At 38.8% G+C, this 20,356-nt stretch overlaps 1 protein-coding gene across 2 annotated transcripts in view; it reads right to left on the bottom strand.

The window, feature by feature from the left end:
* mipol1 (mirror-image polydactyly 1) overlaps nucleotides 1-20,356 on the bottom strand; it is a 146,341-nt gene that overhangs the window by 32,553 nt on the left and 93,432 nt on the right. For both annotated transcript variants that reach the window (XM_079832306.1, XM_079832307.1), the window contains exon 11: nucleotides 19,636-19,743. In XM_079832306.1, coding sequence (XP_079688432.1) covers nucleotides 19,636-19,743 — 108 coding nt within the window. The remainder of the gene's footprint in view (nucleotides 1-19,635; nucleotides 19,744-20,356) is intronic.

The following is a 20,356-nucleotide window of genomic DNA, read 5'->3' as shown; positions in this document are numbered from 1 at the left end:
GGGGTGTTCCTGGTCTGCAGTGGTCAGTATCTAACAAAAGTGGTCCAAGGAAGGAACAGTGGTGAACCGGCAACAGGATCATGGGCGGCCAAGGCTCACGTGGGGTGGGAAGCGAAGGCTGGCCCGTGTGGTCCGATCAAACAGACGAGCTACTGTAGCTCAAATTGCTCAAGAAGTTAATGCTGGTTCTGATAGAAAGGTGTCAGAATACACAGTGCATTGCAGTTTGTTGGGTATGGGGACGCATAGCCGCAGACCAGTCAGGGTGCCCATGCTGACCCCTGTCCACTGCCGAAAGTGCCAACAGTGGGCATGTGAGCATCAGAACTGGACCACGGAGCAATGGAAGAAAGTGGCCTGGTCTGATGAATTACGTTTTCTTTCACATCACGTGGATGGATGGGTGTGAGTGTGTGTCACTGACCTGGGGAACACATGGCACCAGGATGCACTATGGGAAGAAGGCAAGCCAGCGGGGGCAGTGTGATGCTTTGGGCAATGTTCTGCTGGGAAACCTTGGGTCCTGCCATCCATGTGGATGTTACTTTGACACGTACCACCTACTTAAGCATTGTTGCAGACCATGTACAGCCTTTCATGGAAACGGTATTCCCTGGTGGCTGTGGCCTCTTTCAGCGGGATAATGTGCTCCGCCACAAAGCAAAAATGGTTCAGGAATGGTTTGAGGAGCACAACAACGAGTTTGAGGTGTTGACTTGGCCTCCAAATTCCCCAGATCTCAATCCAATCGAGCATCTGTGGGATGTGCTGAACAAACAAGTCCGATCCATGGAGGCCCCACCTCGCATTTTACAGGACTTAAAGGATCTGTTGCTGACATCTTGGTGCCAGATACCACAGCACACATTCAGGGGTCTAGTGGAGTCCATGCCTCGACGGGTCAGAGCTGTTTTGGCAGCAAAAGGGGGACCAACACAATATTAGGAAGGTGGTCATCATTTTATGCCTGATCTGTGTATACACACACACACACACACAACATATTTTAGTAAAATTAGTAAAAATTCATTAGCCAAGTGGACATGACTTTTAGCCAGTGCTGAGTCTAAAAACATCTGAATATTTGACGATTAATTGGCCTGGCTGATTAAAAAAATACAGATAGTAAAATGTTGTAAAAGCAAGGAATCAAACCAGATAAAACAAATCAAATAAAACAATGAAAATAAAAAATGAATTAATAAAATGTGTTGAAATTAATACATAATGTTTATTAACTATTATTACTAACTAACCCTCCAAGAAGCACAAAGAAACTAGCGCATGGCCAATATGAGTTTTTCCAATAACTAACCAAAAAATAACAACAATAAAATATTTAAAACAATACATAAATAATGCATACATCCTTTTTTTTATTTTTTATAATTAAATACATAATATTATACACAAAAACTAGTCAAATTAATTAGCCAAGCGGGCATGATTTTTAGCCAGTGCCGAGTCTAAAAACATCTGTATATTTTACGATTAATTGGCCTGGCTGATTAAAAAAATACAGATACTAAAATATAACAGCAAGGAATCAATCCAGATACCTGAAAATGTCACATGCACCGTGTCTGAAATGCAATTCTTAACACCATTGTCGTGTAGGCGCTATGGTGAACATTAACGTAAACTGTCTTCTTCTTCAGAAAGGTTTCTCCTTCTACTGTTACGTAGAGCATAGGCCTACTGGTCTAAAGATTTCATGAACTTTTCTTTTTATCGCCAATGTCAGACAGATAACCATCTGAACTCCAACTGAACTTCATTCATTCGTTCGTGTGCACACAAGGAGAAACTCACTCTGAGGGGGATCCAATTGACTTCTATTGTCTTCTAACTCAGCACCTACTCAGCAGCGGTGTGTCGTGAGACCGAGGGATCCCTGAGCCGGTGGGTGTGGGGAAGGCCGAGTAAACACTGTCCCCTACCTCTCAGTGCCTAAACCTGTGGCGCAATAAAGCCCTTGCTAATGACCTGCCGTTGAAACAGATGTATTGACGGGCTCATCCTTTCAACAGCTGGGTGAGGAGACAGACACAATGGAGACTGTCTAAACAAACATGACAACCTGCGGTACTGTAAAGTCCTGCAATATACTCCCCGAGAGCCAGACTGAGGACAAAGACAGAGAGAGTTGGGGAGAGATAAACGGAGATGACAAGGGAAGGGTTTAAAAGAGCTAGAGAATAGTTCTGTTAAAGAAACAGTTTACACAAAAATTAGCAAATTCGGTCATTTACTTTGCCACATGTTTTTTTACCATTTTACCAGAAAACACTTTCAGTTTTTCTACTTCAATATATCATGTTTAATCAAAGTCCCTTTAAGACAAGTCATTTCACTTGGTGGCCATCTTTGAAACGCCTCTCGGGCATGCAAGTGCAGTACCTAACTCTTTGAACAGGGAAATATAAAATTCTCTACAACTGTTTGCCAAGCGTACGATTAAATTTCATATATGAAATCACCAATGAAATCTGACAACTGTCTCATAAATGTTGTATCTAAACACTCAAATCATGACAAAAAAAAATGCATTTTTCAGCCTGGACAAAGTTAATGCGCATGTGCAGTCCTAAACGCACGTCTTCTAAACGCGTCTTCTAAACGCCGGAGCTTCTAATGACTTTAAAAATGACTTTACTAAATCAGCGATTGGCTCTTTCATTTAGAAGGCGGGGCTTATTCGCCATATTAGGCATCGCACTTTCTCCCATTCACAAGTAATCATAGTGCACCGTCTTCCTATATATAAAGTCTTTGGTTAAATGTAATGTGTCACATGCTGTTTCTTTGTCATTGTTTTTGAAAATTAAGGGTGTATTCACCCTGCTGTGATTGCTCTGCTAGTGCGTTTCATTTGAATAAGTGTGAATGCTGCCATCCGAACACTGGTGCACACCAAAGAAGTGGACCGAGAAAAGATGAGTCTCTGTCTGCTTCCAAACAAACTCTGGTGCGGTTCGAATGAAATACGAACACAACACGGACCAAAGACATATAAAAAAAAAATTTTAAAAAAAGAAAGAAACAGGAAGAGGAGACCCTAAAAAGGACAATTCTCACACATTGTCATGATGTTGCCCATCACAGTTCGGTACAGGCATCAGAACCTCACAGCAGATCGTTTGTGTGTGTGACGTGAAGAGCTTATAAAACGTGTAAAGGAGTCAAAACATCGGCAGAAATCCCTCCCAAGTTCTCAGCTGGTCAAAATACCATCATACAGTGGGGATTTGATACTATCGATTTTGCAGGTTTGCCCACTTACAAAGCATGTAGAAGTCTGTAATTTTTATCATAGGTACTCTTCAACTGTAAGTGACGGAATCTAAAACAAAAATCCACAAAATCACATTGTTTTTAAGTAATTAATTTGCATTTTATTGCATGACTTAAGTATATGATACATCAGAAAAGCAGAACTTAATATTTGGTACAGAAACCTTTGTTTGCAATTACAGAGATCATACGTTTCCTGTAGTTCTTGACCAGGTTTGCACACACTGCAGCAGGGATTTTGGCCCACTCCTCCATACAGACCTTCTCTGGATCCTTCAGGTTTCAGGGCTGTCGCTGGGCAATACAGACTTTCAGCTCCCTCCAAAGATTTTCTATTGGGTTCAGGTCTGGAGACCGGCTAGGCCACTCCAGGACCTTGAGATGCTTCTTACGGAGCCACTCTTTAGTTGCCCTGGCTGTGTGTTTCGTGCCGTTGTCCTGCTGGAAGACCCAGCCACGACCCATCTTCTTACTGCGATACATGGTCTCAATGATCTCGCGATACATGGCCCCATCCATCCTCAATATGGTGCAGTCGTCCTGTCCCTTTTGCAGAAAAGCATCCCCAAAGAATGATGTTTCCACCTCCATGCTTCACGGTTGGGATGGTGTTCTTGGGGTTGTACTCATCCTTCTTCTTCCTCCAAACATGGCGAGTTGAGTTTAGACTAAAAAGCTCTATTTTTGTCTCATCAGACCACTTGACCTCCTCCCATTCCTCCTCTGGATCATCCAGATGGTCATTGGCAAACTTCAGACAGGCCTGGACATGTGCTGGCTTGAGGAGGGGGACTTTGCGTGCGCTGCAGGATTTTAATCCATGACGGTGTAGTGTGTTACTAATGGTTTTCTTTGAGACTGTGGTCCCAGCTCTCTTTAGGTCATTGACTAGGTCCTGCGGTGTAGTTCTGGGCTGATCCCTCACCTTCCTCATGATCATTGATGCCCCACAAGGTGAGATCTTGCATGGCGCCCCAGACCGAGGGAGATTGACCGTCATCTTAAACTTCTTCCATTTTCTAATAATTGCCTTCTCACCAAGCTGCTTGCCTATTGTCCTGTAGCCCATCCCAGTCTTGTGCAGGTCTACAATTTTATCCCTGATGTCCTTACACAGCTCTCTGGTCTTGGCCATTGTGGAAAGGTTGGAGTCTGTTTGACTGAGTGTGTTCAGGTGTCCTTTATACAGGTAACGAGTTCAAACAGGTGCAGTTAATACAGGTAATGAGTGGAGAACAGGAGGGCTTCTTAAAGAAAAACTAACAGGTCTGTGAGAGCCGGAATTCTTACTGGTTGGTAGGTGATCAAATACTTATGTCATGCAATAAAATGCAAATTAATTATTTAAAAATCATACAATGTGATTTTCTGGATTTTCGTCTCTCACAGTTGAAGTGTACCTATGATAAAAATTACAGACCTCTACATGCTTTGTAAGTAGGAAAACCTGCAAAATCGTCTGTGTATCAAATACTTGTTCTCCCCACTGTATATGTATGCTATGCACATATAACGAGCACATTTAGCCCACCACACAGCATTGTTTTGGATGTTCGTTAAATTCTGTCACAAAATATACAGTACATGATAAAAGCTGACCAATCAGGTTCTGAACATATCCCTATGCCTTTAGATTTGGTATCTTTAGGTTCAGTGTTAAAATACCAAAGTGAACACTAAGCAGACCAGGACTAAATTCTTTTGGGTCTGGACCAAACGAACCAAACTACAAGTGTGGACACACCCGAAAGGACTAATTCTTAAGCTTCAAAAAGGCAGTTAAATTGGCTAAAGTGCATTATATTCGTAATCTTATGTCATATGATATATTTGGGTAGAAGTGTGAATGAGATTTGACAGTGGAAACAGCCGGCACCAGCAGAGCACTGAAAGAAGGGGCGTCTGAAGGAACAAAAGGGGGTGATGACGTTAACACAAAGTATCCCCCCCTAGAAAAAATCCCCCATTGAGCAAATACAGAGCATTGAATAATGTTACATAAAACAACAAAAGGCCAACATATTCGAAAATTCAACTCATTGATATCATGAAACAAACACGTTTTAGACCACCAGATATTATATGTCTTAGATACAGAATTTCAGCTGTTTTACCATGAATACAACCAAGTTATCATGACACCCCCAACAATAGTAATTAATTATGTCTGCTTTCCTTATAAATCACAAGCTCATTGCGAGCGCTTCACTAAGTAACATAACACACACTCATTGTGACCGGGTTAACAGATGCATAACTTTGTGGTAACTTAGAACCAACCTGAACTGCAACCGTTGACAAACAATAACAATACAGTGAAATAAATCAACCAACCACTAGCCCTCTAACCATTATACCGTTAGCCTACTCAGTAGAGCTGCATTCTTTGTGGCACGGGAAGTTTGTAGGTTAATGTGTGAAATATGCCAATCAAACTGTCACTGTGAAACAGTTGCTATAGCAGCCTAATATTAATGCTAGAAAGCCTATGCACTTGGTAATTGTGATTTTTTAAAATAGTCTATTCTATTTCATCATTAAAAACTATTTTCACATTCATCTTGACTGAGGGGGCAAAATAATCCAGGTGAGGGGGCGACATTTTGAGGTAAATTATGGTCTGTTCTTCATACAAAGTTATTGTATTACTTCAGAAAACATGAAATATAGAACACATTCATCAAAGACATTCCTTTTGTGTTCCGCAGAATAAAGAAAGACATACAAGTTTGGAATGACATGATGGTGAGTAAATAATGACAATGTTTATATTTCTTTGTTGAACTATTCCTTCAAAGGAGTTATCATAAGCACTAGAGATGAATGACTATATAGTAACTTTTGCTACAATCTGGGGTTTGTTAAATTGAGGTGTGTCGTTGATAGGCTTGAAATTTCAATAGCTTTCTTCAGAAACACAGGAATGCTGTCCGTGCCTTATCTCCGGGTGTATCGTAAACTGTGATAAAGCTTTAAAGGTTTCATCTTACTGGATGCATTGTCTGCAAAATGCATTCAGCTTCTATGAGGCACCCGTTTGACATCCAGCAGTATCTTATCAAGATGCATTGGACTGGGGAGTTTCTTTTCTTAACTAAAATCAACCTGCAACGTTAGCACAGTGCACCGTTATACGCCTCTGATGCGGCCTGCGATAAAAAAATCTTCAACTGCAGGCTAAAGATACAAATGCAAATACAATCTTTGCATTACCACAACGCATGACTGCAATGGAAACAGTCTATGACTCGAAAGCCGGTGCATTTAAATCCCTGAAACACTTTTACCCATAAGCACATGCAGCTTCCGCTGGTGCGGCCCCAATCATTCTAATTACTGGAGTGCAGGTCTCGCAAGTCAAAGAGAACATCAAAAAGCCTCAAACCTCTAAAGTCAATATGTACTTTTCTCCAACAGGGAGGGGAGCTCGACTTCAAAGCGCAATTCTTTTAATCTTATGTATTTTATCAGCATTCATTACAATATTATCCAAATTAGGTTCCCAGAGTAACGTGTTAACCTGTAGAGATTAAGCCCTGCAAAGGAGGGTCGCAGCCTTGACCTTTATGAGCGAGCGTTTGGTGGGGCAGAGGTGGGCTGGTGGTGGCCTTTCTGACCCAGTGGGGAGAGGAGGATGTGATGGAGGTTATCAGCGGTGTCACAGTCCGATCCGTCGCTGACTGAAGCTCATTTAAAGCAGCACGGCCCGTATCAAGTCAGAGGTCACTGAACCGAAGTGGTTGTGCAAAATGTTAGATGGGACATATCATGGAAAACAGGATTGTTCTTGCTCTAATGAAATAAATATATTATAAGATTCACAAAGCACTCTATTCAGACCATTTGTGAAATCTAAACAGCAAAAAATGGCTAAAACATCATGGTTATGACAAATAACATATATTAACATATCAACCCCTACTCTGTATTCAACACAATGGCCAGCCCTGATAAACAAAAGTGTGAACTATACCACTAAACAAAGGTTGTACATGTAGAAGTCTAAAAGGTACAGTAACAAAAAACGCACTTTTAATTTCACAGAGGGGATGTAAAAAATGGTCATGCAAAACTAAATTATGACCCTAAATTATTATTATATACATTTTTAATCTAATAAATCTTATATTTACTTCCTGACCTTACTAAGCCTTGTGTACCAAAGGGGGGGAAAAGTTCAAAGGCCCCTTTAAATGGCAACTAAACCCATGTGAAAAAAAGTGCATTTAATTATACTGAATGAGCACTTGTAGTGTACTGGAAAACTACAGTATATAATATAATACTAATGAAAAAGGCCACTTAAAAGGTACTTAAAGAGAGACTTTCACACTATGCTTCTTTACACACTAAGGGCCAGATTTACTAACAGCTTGAGTCAGCGCAAACTAGAGATGCGCGGTTAGCGATTACAGCCGCGGATTGGGCGGATGACGTGACACATTTTTTAAATTTAATTAAATTCGGACGGGTGACAGTTGAACCAATCATCAGCAGCACCTTGAATCGGCCATAGACCTTAAAACAATCAGCGGATAGCGGGCGGGTGCGGCTTTGAAAACGGATGATGAGTTTTGTGATTCTGTTGCGGATGAAATAATAGTCCATCTGTGCATATCTAGCGCAAACCATCTTTTGCCGTTAAAAAAAACTACCGTCAGAATTTACTGAAGACACGCAGTGAAAAATTTGCGCTGAAAAGGCGCAGACATTTTTGCGGCCGACCTTATTGCATATGCATTTGTAGGAGTTTCCTTTTCAGATGCAACATTTATGGGAGGAGAGTATTTAAAGGGGGGTGAAACACTCATTTTCAGTCAATCTCATGTCAAGCTTGAGTACCTATAGAGTAGTATTGCATCTTTCATATCTCCGAAAAGTCTTTAGTTTTATTATATTTATAAAAGAAAGATACGCTGTACCGAGTCTTTCCGAAAAAAGCCGAGCGGCTGGGGGCGTATCGTTTGGGCGGAGCTAAAGAATGACGAGCGCGTGCAGCTATTGCGTTGAGCTATGCATGTTTACATAGAAAAACAATGGAAATCGATAGCTAACAACACAAAGACATTTGAAGCAGTTTTACTCACCGCCTGCTACCAACACACGACCGTGAACCTTAATCGCTGGGATTGCTCCATCTTTCAGCATCAGGCGAGCTATAAATCCGGAGTTTAACTGTACCTTGTTTATAAACCATTGTCGCCGAAATTCAGGGAACAAACAAACACTTGCACAACTTCGTTGCTGCTCCGGAAAAACATGATTGTCTTGCCAGGACAACCAAAAACACACTTCTTTGGTGACATTGTTGATTTCGTGAAGTCCTGTGACTGCAGCGCAGCCGCCTTCCCTAAAGCGTTTGCTCTCTCGCTCTAGTCTCGCGCGCGCGCCCTTCCGCGAGAAGAGCCCGTACGGCCCGTACAAGGACATTCCACCCCATCTGACGTCACATATACCCATACTCGAAAAAAACTTTCCGAAACTTGAGAAACCGGAAAGAGTATTTTTGGCACAGAAATACTCCATCAAACGTCCAACTTTTTTTTTGAAACTTTGTCCATGTTTAGGATGGGAATCCAAGTCTTTAACAGTGTAAAAAGCTCAGTATGCATGAAACTGCATTTCACCCCCGCCTTTAAAGGAATTTTGCGTGAATCAATTTGTGCCATTATTTACCAGCCAAAAAAGCATGTCTTAAACAGACGCTATTTGCGATGCTCTTATTAGATTGTGTTCTTTAATTTGTACGTCGTCAGTAGATCATGTGCAGAACTTTCTACTCCTAATTGCGCTTTTTATTGGAATTGGGCTCTCACGATAATTTGTTCTTTTAGTAAATCTGGCCCTGAAAGCCCTAACGTTTACCCAAAAATTTTAAATACTATCATTAATAGAATGATAGAATTTAAACTCACCCTCGTGTCATTCCAAACCCACGATAAAAAGCTGGTGTTCAGCAAAGAACCTGGAAGCACTGCACTGTGCTTACAATGTGAACAGCGTAGAAGACTGACACGGAAGAGATGAAATTGTTGAATAAAGTTGTTATTTTTGTTTTGTTTTTGTGCACAAAAAGTATTCTCATCGCTTCATAACATTAAGGTTGAACCACTGGAGTCACATGGACTATTTTAATGATCTCTTTACTACCTTTCTGAGCCTTGAAAGTGGTAATAACACTGCAGTCAATGTGGAGTCAGAAAGCTCTTGGATTTCATCAAAAAGATCTTAATTTGTGTTCCGAACAAAGATGAACGAAGGTGTTATGGGCTTTTGGGTGAACTAACCCTTTAGACTTTTAAAAACTACACTTTGTAATACAACCCCAAATCAGAAAAAGTTGGGACAGTATGGAAAACACAAAAAAAAAAAAAAAGTGATTTCTAAATTTACTTTGACTTGTATTTCATTGCAGACAATATGAACACAAAATATTTCATGTTTTGTCTGGTCAACTTCATGTCATTTGTAAATATGCATCCTTTCCTGACATTCAGACCTGCAACCCATTTCAAAAAAAGTTGGGACAGTAAAGCATTTACCACTTTGTAATGTTGACATTCCTTTTCACAACACTTAAAAGACGTTTAGGGACTGAAGACACCAAGTGATTAAGTGTTTCAGGTGTAATTTTGTCCCATTCTTCCTGCAAACAAGTCTTAAGGTGGGCAACAGTACGGGGTCTTCGTTGTTGCATTTTGCGCTTCAAAATGCGCCACACATTCTCTATTGGAGACCGGTCGGGACTGCAGGCAGGCCAGTCAAGTACCCGTACCCTCTTCCTCTGCAGCCAGGACTTTGTAATGTGTGCAGAATGTGGTTTTGCATTGTCTTGTTGAAATATGCATGGACGTCCCTGGAAAAGATGTCTTCTTGAAGGCAGCATATTATGCTCCAAAATCTCTATGTACTTTTCAGCATTAATGGTGCCTTCAAAGAAGTGCAAGTTACCTTTGCCAAGGGCACTGACACAACCCCATACCATGACAGACCCTGGCTTTTGGACTTGTTGCTGGTAACAGTCTGGATGATCCTTTTCTTCTTTGGTCCGGAGCACACAGCGTCCATTCCTCCCAAAAAATACCTGAAATACTGATTCATCAGACCACAGTACACATTTCCACTGTGTGATGGTCCATCCCAGATGCCTCCGAGCCCAGAGAAGTCGACGGCGCTTCTGGACACTGTTAACATAGGGCTTCCTTTTGGCACAGTACAGTTTTAACTGGCATTTGTGGATGTAACTACGTATTGTGGTACTTGACAAAGGTTTGGCAAAGTAGTCCTGAGCCCATGTGGTGATATCGCTTATAGATGAATGACGATTCTTGATGCAGTGCCGCCTGAGGGATCCGAGATCACGGTTGTTCAGCTTAGGCTTGCGCCCTTGTCCTTTACGCACTGAAATTCCTCCAGATTCCTTGAATCTTTTAATTATGTTATGCACTGTTGAATGTGAAATATCCAAATCTCTTCCTATCTTTCTTTGAGGAACATTGTTTTTAAACATTTCAATAATTTTCTCACGTATTTGTTGGCAAACTGGCGATCCTCGGCCCATCTTTGCTCCTAAAGGATTAGACCTTTCTTGGATGCTGCTTTTGTACCAAATCATAATTACAATCACCTGTTGACATCACCTGTTTCAAATCGCATCATTATTTAACCATTTTACCTCATTACTAGCCCTAAATTGCTCCTGTCCCAACTTGTTTTGAAATGTGTTGCAGGTCTGAATGACAGGAAAGGATGCATATTTACAAATGACATGAAGTTGACCAGACAAAACATGAAATATTTTGTGTTCATATTGTCTGCAATGAAATACAAGTCAAAGTAAATTTAGAAATCACTTCTTTTTTTTTTTTTTGCATTTTCCATACTGTCCCAACTTTTTCTGATTTGGGGTTGTACATGTCAAATTAAGTTTTTCTTTAAAGTACATTTTAAATCATTGTTTTAATAATTTTGATTGTGCTGACGAATATACTAAAGCACATTAAAGTACAAAAGTAATTATAACTGTTCAATAACTTGACAATGATAACTATAAAAATAACTATAATGATAATTATATCAGCATCCACACCAGCGGACAATAACGTTCTGTTTATTCAAAGTGCACGCTGACTTTTGTCATCTTTAAAGCTCAAGGTCTTTTAAGCAGGATGGATTCTGATTGGCTGTCAATGTTTTTATCGTCCATCAGCTGGAACAAAATCGTTCTCAAAGTGATCCCAAAAATATACGTAATTTCTCTGTGTCGTTATCATTATAGTTGTGGTGTGGACACTGCTATTCTTTTATATTTAAAATGATTTTTAGATCTATATCTTTATTGTTATCATAGTTATCTGTGTGCGGTTCGATATTATATTTAAAGTTAATATATTTTAAAACTTCAATACAAATAGGGAATTACAAATATATTTAAATACATGACATGCAAGTTTCAATAGAAATTACAGTTTCACTTTATTTTACAGTACGTGCCCTTACGTGTACTTGCCTAAGAAAGTACTAGTTAATATAAGGTAACTACATGGGTTAAGGTTAGGTTTAGGGGTAGTTATTGTAATAACTATAATAAGTACAGTAAGTAGAGTATGTACATGGGGAACAGGACTGTAAAATAAAGTGCTGCCAAAACTACATTAAAGTATATTCCAGTTTACAATAAATACTCTGTTGGCTGTCAAGATTCAGCAGTACTCTTGAACCATATTTCATATGTCAATAGAAGTAATTATGAAATTATATATAAAGATTTGGGTCAAAAAAAGCTTCTAATTGCATCTAATAGCTTGCTAAAGTTCATCTAACTGCATTTAATAAAATATCAACTATAATAGATGTTAAATGTATTTACATTCAGTTTGCTCTTAGGTATATTCTTTTAACGCATATTATTTCTGTAATAAGTACTCTTTTTAAAAGAAAGAAGCACTTCCTTGGGAATCCTTGAGTAAAAACACTCAACTGTTTGCCTTCAGATTACACTCACACCTCTAGAATGCACTTTTCTGACCAGCTTCTAATAAATGGATAAAAGTATCTGCTAAACTGTTAAGCAAACAACTAATCCTTAGTCTAACTGTTATGAAAGATTAAACTTCATGTTACACAAATGTGAACAGGACCATAATCCTGTGAAACACACGCACCCCTTCTATTTTTCCGAGCCTGTGTCACCTGATGATGTGTGATCAAACATATTCAGCTCTACAGGTCAGAGACAAAAGACTTGCATCCTTGCCTGACAACAAAAAACCAAATACATGAGAGATCCCTCCTCCGCAGAACACACTCATAAATCTCTCTCGTAACAGAGTCAAAAGGCAGGGCTGATGCCCTCAGTAAGACTCCTTGTACAACTAAAACATCCCCAAATAATTGAACGCTCTGAAAGAGATGTTTTAATGCAATCTTTATGAGGACCCACCACCATTTACTAGAGGGGGAACAGAATGATGCAGGTCAGGTTAGCACCAAGGCTCAATGTGTCTACAGCTTGTGTGCTGTTAGGCCATGCCTCCTACATAAAACAGAGAATCAGATGAAGGAACAGTTCACACACAAATGACATTTATTTTACTAATAATCATTATTTACACACTCTCATGTTATTCCAAAATGGAATTAATTTCTTTCTTCTGTGGAACACAAAAGGAATGGTCAGGCTTTTCTATAGGACGAAATAGTGAACAGACTATCAAAGACGAAAAAGCACCATACAAGAATCATAGAAAAAGTCAATTTAACTCAGTGGTTCTAAACCAGGGGGCCGGGACCTCTGCAAATATTTAAATGTAGACATATTAATAATCTTATTTAAATGCAGAAAAAAACATATGTAAAATTCGAAACTCGCATCATATTTTTCAGTTTATTTTTGTTTTATTACAACAGAAGTACCAGAGGTATTACCTCATATAGGAGGGCCCAACACACTCTCATGGCAAAACTATTTTACTATTTTGGCAAATTGGTGACTAATTATAGCCTAGAAATCTAGACGCTCCCTAGCGGTAGCAAATCTTATTTGCAGCCAGGGCGTCTAGCAACTCTCCGTTGGCTTGCGAGCTGGAAAAAACAAACTCTAGTCAGGCCAATCACATTGTGTATAGAGTCGGCATGAGGGCAGAGTTGCTGCGGTTCCGCGTGCTACTTGTAAACAAAGAAGCTGGCAAACAGCGGCCTTTTGAAGACTTGGAGTTAAGCTTTTCTATGAGAAAAGAACAAAGAACGGCACTGAAGTCATTCTTAAGAAATGAAGAGGTGTTCTGAGTTTTGACGACCGGATACGGCAAAAGTTTATCTATCAAATAGCTCCGCTTCACCTTCTTCGCTGTTCTGGTTGGTTCTAATGCTATCCTATTGCGTGCAGAGGGAATTTGACAGACAATCGTTTATCCCACCCCTCGGATTGAGCCCTGCCAATGGTGTGTTCCCAGACCCAACATCTTGATGTGGGTCTGGCTTGTCAGGCTAGACTAATAAGTATGAATTTGTACAATGTCATGTGTAAGTTTCCATTTGATCGGCCAAGACCTTGTACAAAAACCATGTTTTCAAAGAAAATCTGAAAGTGTCACCTTATTAGTTCTGTATTTTTATGAGATTAGGTTTGAGGGCCTTTGAATATTGTCAAAAAGGTTAAGAACCACTGATATAACTTGCTCGCCATATTCTAAATCATTCAATTAAAATGTGACAAGATGTTAGTGTTAATTCATTGGTATTAAATCTGGCGTGATGCGGCACGTTTGAATGCACACAAGTGCAATAGAGATCTGATTTCCTTTTGTGTTCCATAGAATAATTTCAATATTAAAATTTTTGAGGAAATAGACAGCAAAGAGGCAACAAAAAAAACTGTCACGTGTGAGCAGGGATGAAGCTGAGTGAGAAGAATCCAAGTGCAGCATAAACGATTTAATAACAAACAACATCAAAAGTAACTACAAGAACAAGGGTATCCAAAACCAGGTAACAACAGGAACACACATACAGGAGCACATCGACTGACAAACAACAACTGAAGCACAGAGGTACAAATACACAAAGGGAAACAAGGATAACCAGATAACAAGGGAGAGTGGCTAATAAGCAACACCTGAGGAAAACTAATCAACATGAATAACTACAAAGGACTACAAAACATGACAAGACAGGAAATAACAAAAGAGTCCTCACAAGATAGGGAAACACAGGCTGGAATCATGAAACAAACCTAAACGCCATTATAAATAATTTAACAAAAGGTAATCCAAATGTCTGGTCCATAAGGGTCACATCAGATGTGATCAGCTTAAGACAAAAGAGAAGGAAAACCTGCCAATTATTAATTAATCAATTATTATTATCAATTATTAATAATTATAATTTTAATGTATTTTATTTTATTGATCTTTTGAGACCTTAATGCTTCTCTTTGTTGACATTACGAATTTTGGAAGATTTTTGCCGCATGTTGCGGTCCCAAATGCAAATTCTAAACGACTCAAACACACACCACTCGCAGAGCAGCATTTACTGTGATTCGAAACTGAAAAGGAACAGTGCTGCGCTTTGGCTTTACTCTGAAACATGTAGCGCGCAAGACTATGTAGGTATATAATTACATCACAACAATTGCAATTTGATGATTGCACAAAGCCAGATCACATTCTTTCTTACAACCATGCATCGACAAAACAAAAAATTAAAAGGCGATTAACCATGTTAATCCTTAAACGTTCCAACGCAGATATTTACTCGCATTCGGCGCTTTGAACCCTGGCTAACACGCTACGGGTGTCCTGCGAGCTCATGCAGCACCATGCACGAAATAAACGTGTTAGAAAATGTAAAACATTTTTTAGTAATTGTTTAAATTGTTCTCACAATTTCATTCATCATAACCAAGGGACATTTCCTATTTCCTATTTAGGTTGCTTATTCAAAATAAAGGCATAGCTTGATGACACATTGATTTCGCAGAGCTTTTATTATGCCACAGACGAACGCTTCTTCCAGCCATGCGTATGTGGGGTAACGCAGCGCTGTTTTATCATATTACATACATTTGAGTGTGTTGAAAGTTATGTTATAATGCTACTTTGTGGGTTCGCTCTGTGGCTACTATGAGACACTTAGATATTAGGCATGGTAAAACATGGTACCCGCGGTAAATCAAGAAAACGAGATTTAAACAATTAACTGTGTTGGGCTATTTAACAATGATTCGTTTTCTGTCGATGAATGTATCCAAAAAGTTGCTCACCTTGAAATCGAGGGTAACTTTTGATATTTGACGATAATCAGTGTTGTGAAGGTTGCTTTGGAAATGTCACAGGTTACATATTACAAGTTACCCTATTTAAAAGTTAATAAGTAGTGTTATAACTATTTCAATTACTTTATTAAAGTAATGTAACAGATTACATTTGATTACTTTTCTCATTTCCAGCACTGAGACGCCTTTTTATCACTCATGGTGGCAACTCTCAGACAGGTTGTAGCCTAAAGCTTTCAGTGGTAATGTGAACTGATGTTATTGGCAGACGTGGTGCACTATAAATTCAAACAAGAGAGCCAATCAAAAGCATCAGAATTGCATCGCTTTACTAAACAGCCTTTAAATGGCAGGAGGCATCATTAAAGCAACAAATTATTCAACATTTACTACATTTTTACAGAAAATGTAAAAATTTTTACATTTTTACAGAAAATGTAAAAATGTAACCCCCTTTGTAATTATTAACATTTTCACAAGTAACTGTAATTTAATTACACATCTTCTCAGAAACTGTAACTGATTACAGTTACATTTATTTTGTAATTCAATTACGTAATCTAGTTACTCCCCAACCCTGACGATAGATGGCGCTCTACTTGGTCGAGAACGTAACTTCATCTTCATCTACATCTTTTGGTGAAAATCACTACACGATTGCTCCTATAACCAGGTTGTTTTGAACGAGCTGTAAAACAGGGACATTTCCGGGGACAGAACACCAAAAACGGGGACGTCTGGTCACCTTAATTAATGCAATTCAATGTTTCATGAGGTTCAAACTTTTCAGGTCGAAAAATATGGAAAACCATATAAATATGGAAAAAAATCACATCCCTGATTAAATCAGTAAGGGCTCAACAGAAGAAGTTAAAGGTGAGGTCTGGATAGAACGATGAAGAGAGTGATGGGGGCAGGAGCAGGCGTGTGAGATCACTTCGCTGCTGTCAATGCAGAGAGAAAAGCTGCAGAGCAAACACAGGTGGTTCAGAGCGAGGGCAAAGCTCTCCACAACGGCCCCCGCTTGCCTGTCCACATCCCCCACTCAGCATTTAGAGGGACTTGCACGCTTCAAACTAAAACCAGCCGACAAACATGCACATACATTGCATCTCTATTATTTGAATGCAAGCTCATTTGAAATATTACAGACTAACTGAAACATTAAACAGTCTTTGTCCATGAAATTAAGCGGTGTTTTCCTTGTTTTCTGTCAGGACATTACCAAAAACGGGGAATGTCTTTCTTCTCATGAAATTACCATATCATTTGGTTCCCATAAACCAGCTTTCACACACATTTTACATTATAGTCAAGATTTCCTATTAACATATTCTGAGGAGGTCTGCGAAACAGATCTAAACAGTAAAATGTGACAAACAGCATTGAAGTCATAATCAAATTAGCTAAAATAACTGATTAATTGTGTGCTTGTTAATATTGCACATCCTTATATAGACCTTCTGGCTGTATTCAATTTTAATTAGACATTATTTAGTAATTTTTTACTGCGGGCAATTGGTGACCACAAAGCCTGATCCTCAATAAAGCTCTTAGATGGTTGTTCAGCAGGTTACTTTACATGTGCTGAAGTGACAATGAGACCTGAGAGATAAGACGAGGAATAGCCCCGGGTGCTATCAACTGACAAAAGTCACGAGCCAAAAAAACACTTTGCAGGTGGCTTTGCTCTTCTGGTGAAATATGATGATGAAATTACAACAAACTCTAAATACGCCCTTCATTTCCATCTCAATTGAAAAGGAAAAGAAAAAAAACAATTGGCCTATCTTTCATCATTATCTTCCATGATAAAAAAAAGAACACCGGTTAACATTCTCTAAAGAGTCTGTCGATTAAAAAACCTAGAAATTAATCCTTTCAAATGAAATCCCTGAAAGTTAGTGTGAACTAAAAGCTAAATATAAAGATTTCCGAAGGAAAAGTCTTTGCTCATCATCTTAAACTCAACTCTTTTTTCACGCTGAAGATTTCCTTCGGCTTTCTTTAAAGTAAAATGTCAATCGATAAGTGGAAGTCCTGTTCATTTTTAAATTGTTTTGTGGATATGTTCCTGGCACTGTTGACTAATTTTACGACAGCTGTTCCCATTTCGTTTTAAATTAAAAACCCCGCTCTATAATCCCAGGAGTCAATCTATAATTAAGGGGATTTATAGAAAAACCAAGTGCTACATTAATAACAAAATTTAATATATTTCTTAATAAGCTATCAGCCGAACCGTCTTAAATGTGAAATATGATTTTTCTGAAATCTTCAGAAAGCTTTGCCTGGAGACAGACTGGACTTTTTACCAGATTATAAATAATCATTATTTTTTATCTACTGGTAATCGTCGCCATGTGGCACAGCTGAATCAAAGCATTTTCAGACCACAATCCACATCATCCCACTGAAATACAAGCAATCCAGTGTCTATTTGCTACTCACCACAACTATGATATCATAAAATTGGAGCATCATTGCCATCAGTTTTGCCCTACACCATTGGATTGTTTCTGTGTGCAAATGTTCAACATATGGTGATTACTGGCCTAGAAAAGCCTACATAAATAGGTACCTGAAATACATTTCCTTAAACCACCTAACCAGTTTTTTTTAATTTAACATACAAACAAACAAACAAACAAGCAAAAAAGACCAACAAGGTCATTTAAAATGTGTCTTTCATAAGTCATCATTTATAAGTCTAATAAATTAATTATAAACATTAAGTTAATTTTTTTGATTTATTATTGAGTATTTATTAAATTATCTCTATTAACTTTTATAATAATAATAATAATAATAATAATAGCAACAATAATAAGGAAATAAACAACAACAACACCACCAATAATAATAATAATATTAAGTAAATTAAATAATTAAATCAAGTAAAATAAATTAATAATAAACATTAAGTTAAAAATATGTTTATTTTTTATTGATTATTTATTAAATTAAATAATCTAAATTAAATAAATCTAAGTCTAGATAATAAATAATTCATTTATTTACTTTTCTGAGTAAGGTTTATAGGGTTTACCATATAAAACTAATCAAAAAAATTAAAAAATCACATTTAATTGCCTAACAACTGATGTTTGAATTACTGAGGTGTATACATTTAAATGTCAATTGTTGGACAATTAGTTGACTAGTAGTCAAACATTATGAGCCTTTTTTTGTGCAATGCACAGCCATTTAGAGATAGTAGACTATTTGACTATTTGACTACCATCGCACTGATATGTATGTGATGAATAAAACTTTGTATGTCCAAAGGAACAATACAATAAAATCAAATTAAAAAATTGTACTCGCGTTGTAAACTATTTCACCATGAATGCTAATAATAACACAAGCTCAACCTCCCCTCTGACAACTGAATCCCATTGGGCGATGACGTTGAGTGGATGATTACAACAAATGCAGTTAATATATTCAGTCAAGATGCAGGTTAGTCAGTGTGTTCAATGTGTCGTAAAGGTCCGACCCTGACTCAGCACCCCTGCTGAAATCAGCCCCCCTGCTCGCCCAAGTCTCTCTCAGTGCATGTTTACTTAGCTCTATCTAATGATGGCCCTTTTACAGCACTCTGCATTAAACTCAAGGGCTCTGGCTGCATCAGATAAATACAGCAAATCAAATAGGCCCGTGTTTGCCCTGCGTCTCCCTGACAGACCCGCAGCGAGGCATCGCAGCGCACTGACCAGCCTGTGTCATCCTAAAACCCTGTCAAACAGACACCCGCGGCCGTCAGTCTATCACTGCAAATCGCTGGAAAACAAGAGCAGGAGAGAGCAAATAGAAGTTAATGAATGATACAGTGGAGAGTGTAATGACGGGCTGATAAAGGGTCCGGGGGCATCCGTGTGCGCGTATGGGGGACTGCACGTACGGTGAAGGTCGGATTCGAGGATGGTGTTGTTGGCAAACACCCCTGGTGTGTTTTTCGGCAAGCGTGTGCATTCTGTCTAAGCTAGCGCTGGCTAACCCGAGGGCTCGTGACATTAATTTCCAGAGGCTTCTTCCCCGTGGGAGGCGTGTATGTGCTTTACCTTGCTCGCTCGTTCCCGATTGTTTTGGGCGGCCAGGTGGCGAGTGCTGTTTGCAGAATTATGACATGGCTCTTTAACACGAAGAAGCTCTTGTTCCAGACGCTTGCACTGGGGAAGAGAGAGAGAAAGAGAGAGAAGCGGGATCACTTGAATGCATTAAACAACAATTTACCCAGGTGATTAGACCAGCTATAAGAGGATTGATTTACACTGGGTTACTTTTGCATTAACCAAACTAACTACTGGTGATTCTACCCGGTCACTTTCACCGTTCTATTTCTGTACAGTAGGATCAAACAAAAAATCTCAGATGTTTCTCAGAATTGGTCGGAAATTTCCTTGCATTGTAGTATATTATATTTACATTCCAAATAACTGGTTGGATATTACATTCTTACAATCTTATAGTCTATAATGAATCATTTTATTGATCATTTAAAGTGCAAACACTGGTGCACAAATATGATTATAACATTTTTGAAAGCGTTTAAATAATATTTGTGTTAAAGTTGGCTCAAGATTCCTGTGAAAACCAGTTGCACTGCCACATGGAAAAATAATGTGTATATAAGCCTGTTCTATGAGAGGTGAAATCTCTGCAGGGTGTAAACCTACATTCTCAGTTATGACTATATTTACTGTAAGAACCTCAGCACACACTTGCTGAAATTACTCTCCGTTTGTGTCTGTGATCCCTGGAGGGACAGACTCATTTGTGGTA

Source organism: Gobio gobio (assembly GCF_949357685.1).
Source record: "Gobio gobio genome assembly, chromosome: 13".
Taxonomy (NCBI): domain Eukaryota; kingdom Metazoa; phylum Chordata; class Actinopteri; order Cypriniformes; family Gobionidae; genus Gobio; species Gobio gobio.
The sequence above is the reverse complement of the archived record's forward strand: the minus strand, read 5'-3'. Positions and strand labels throughout refer to the sequence as shown.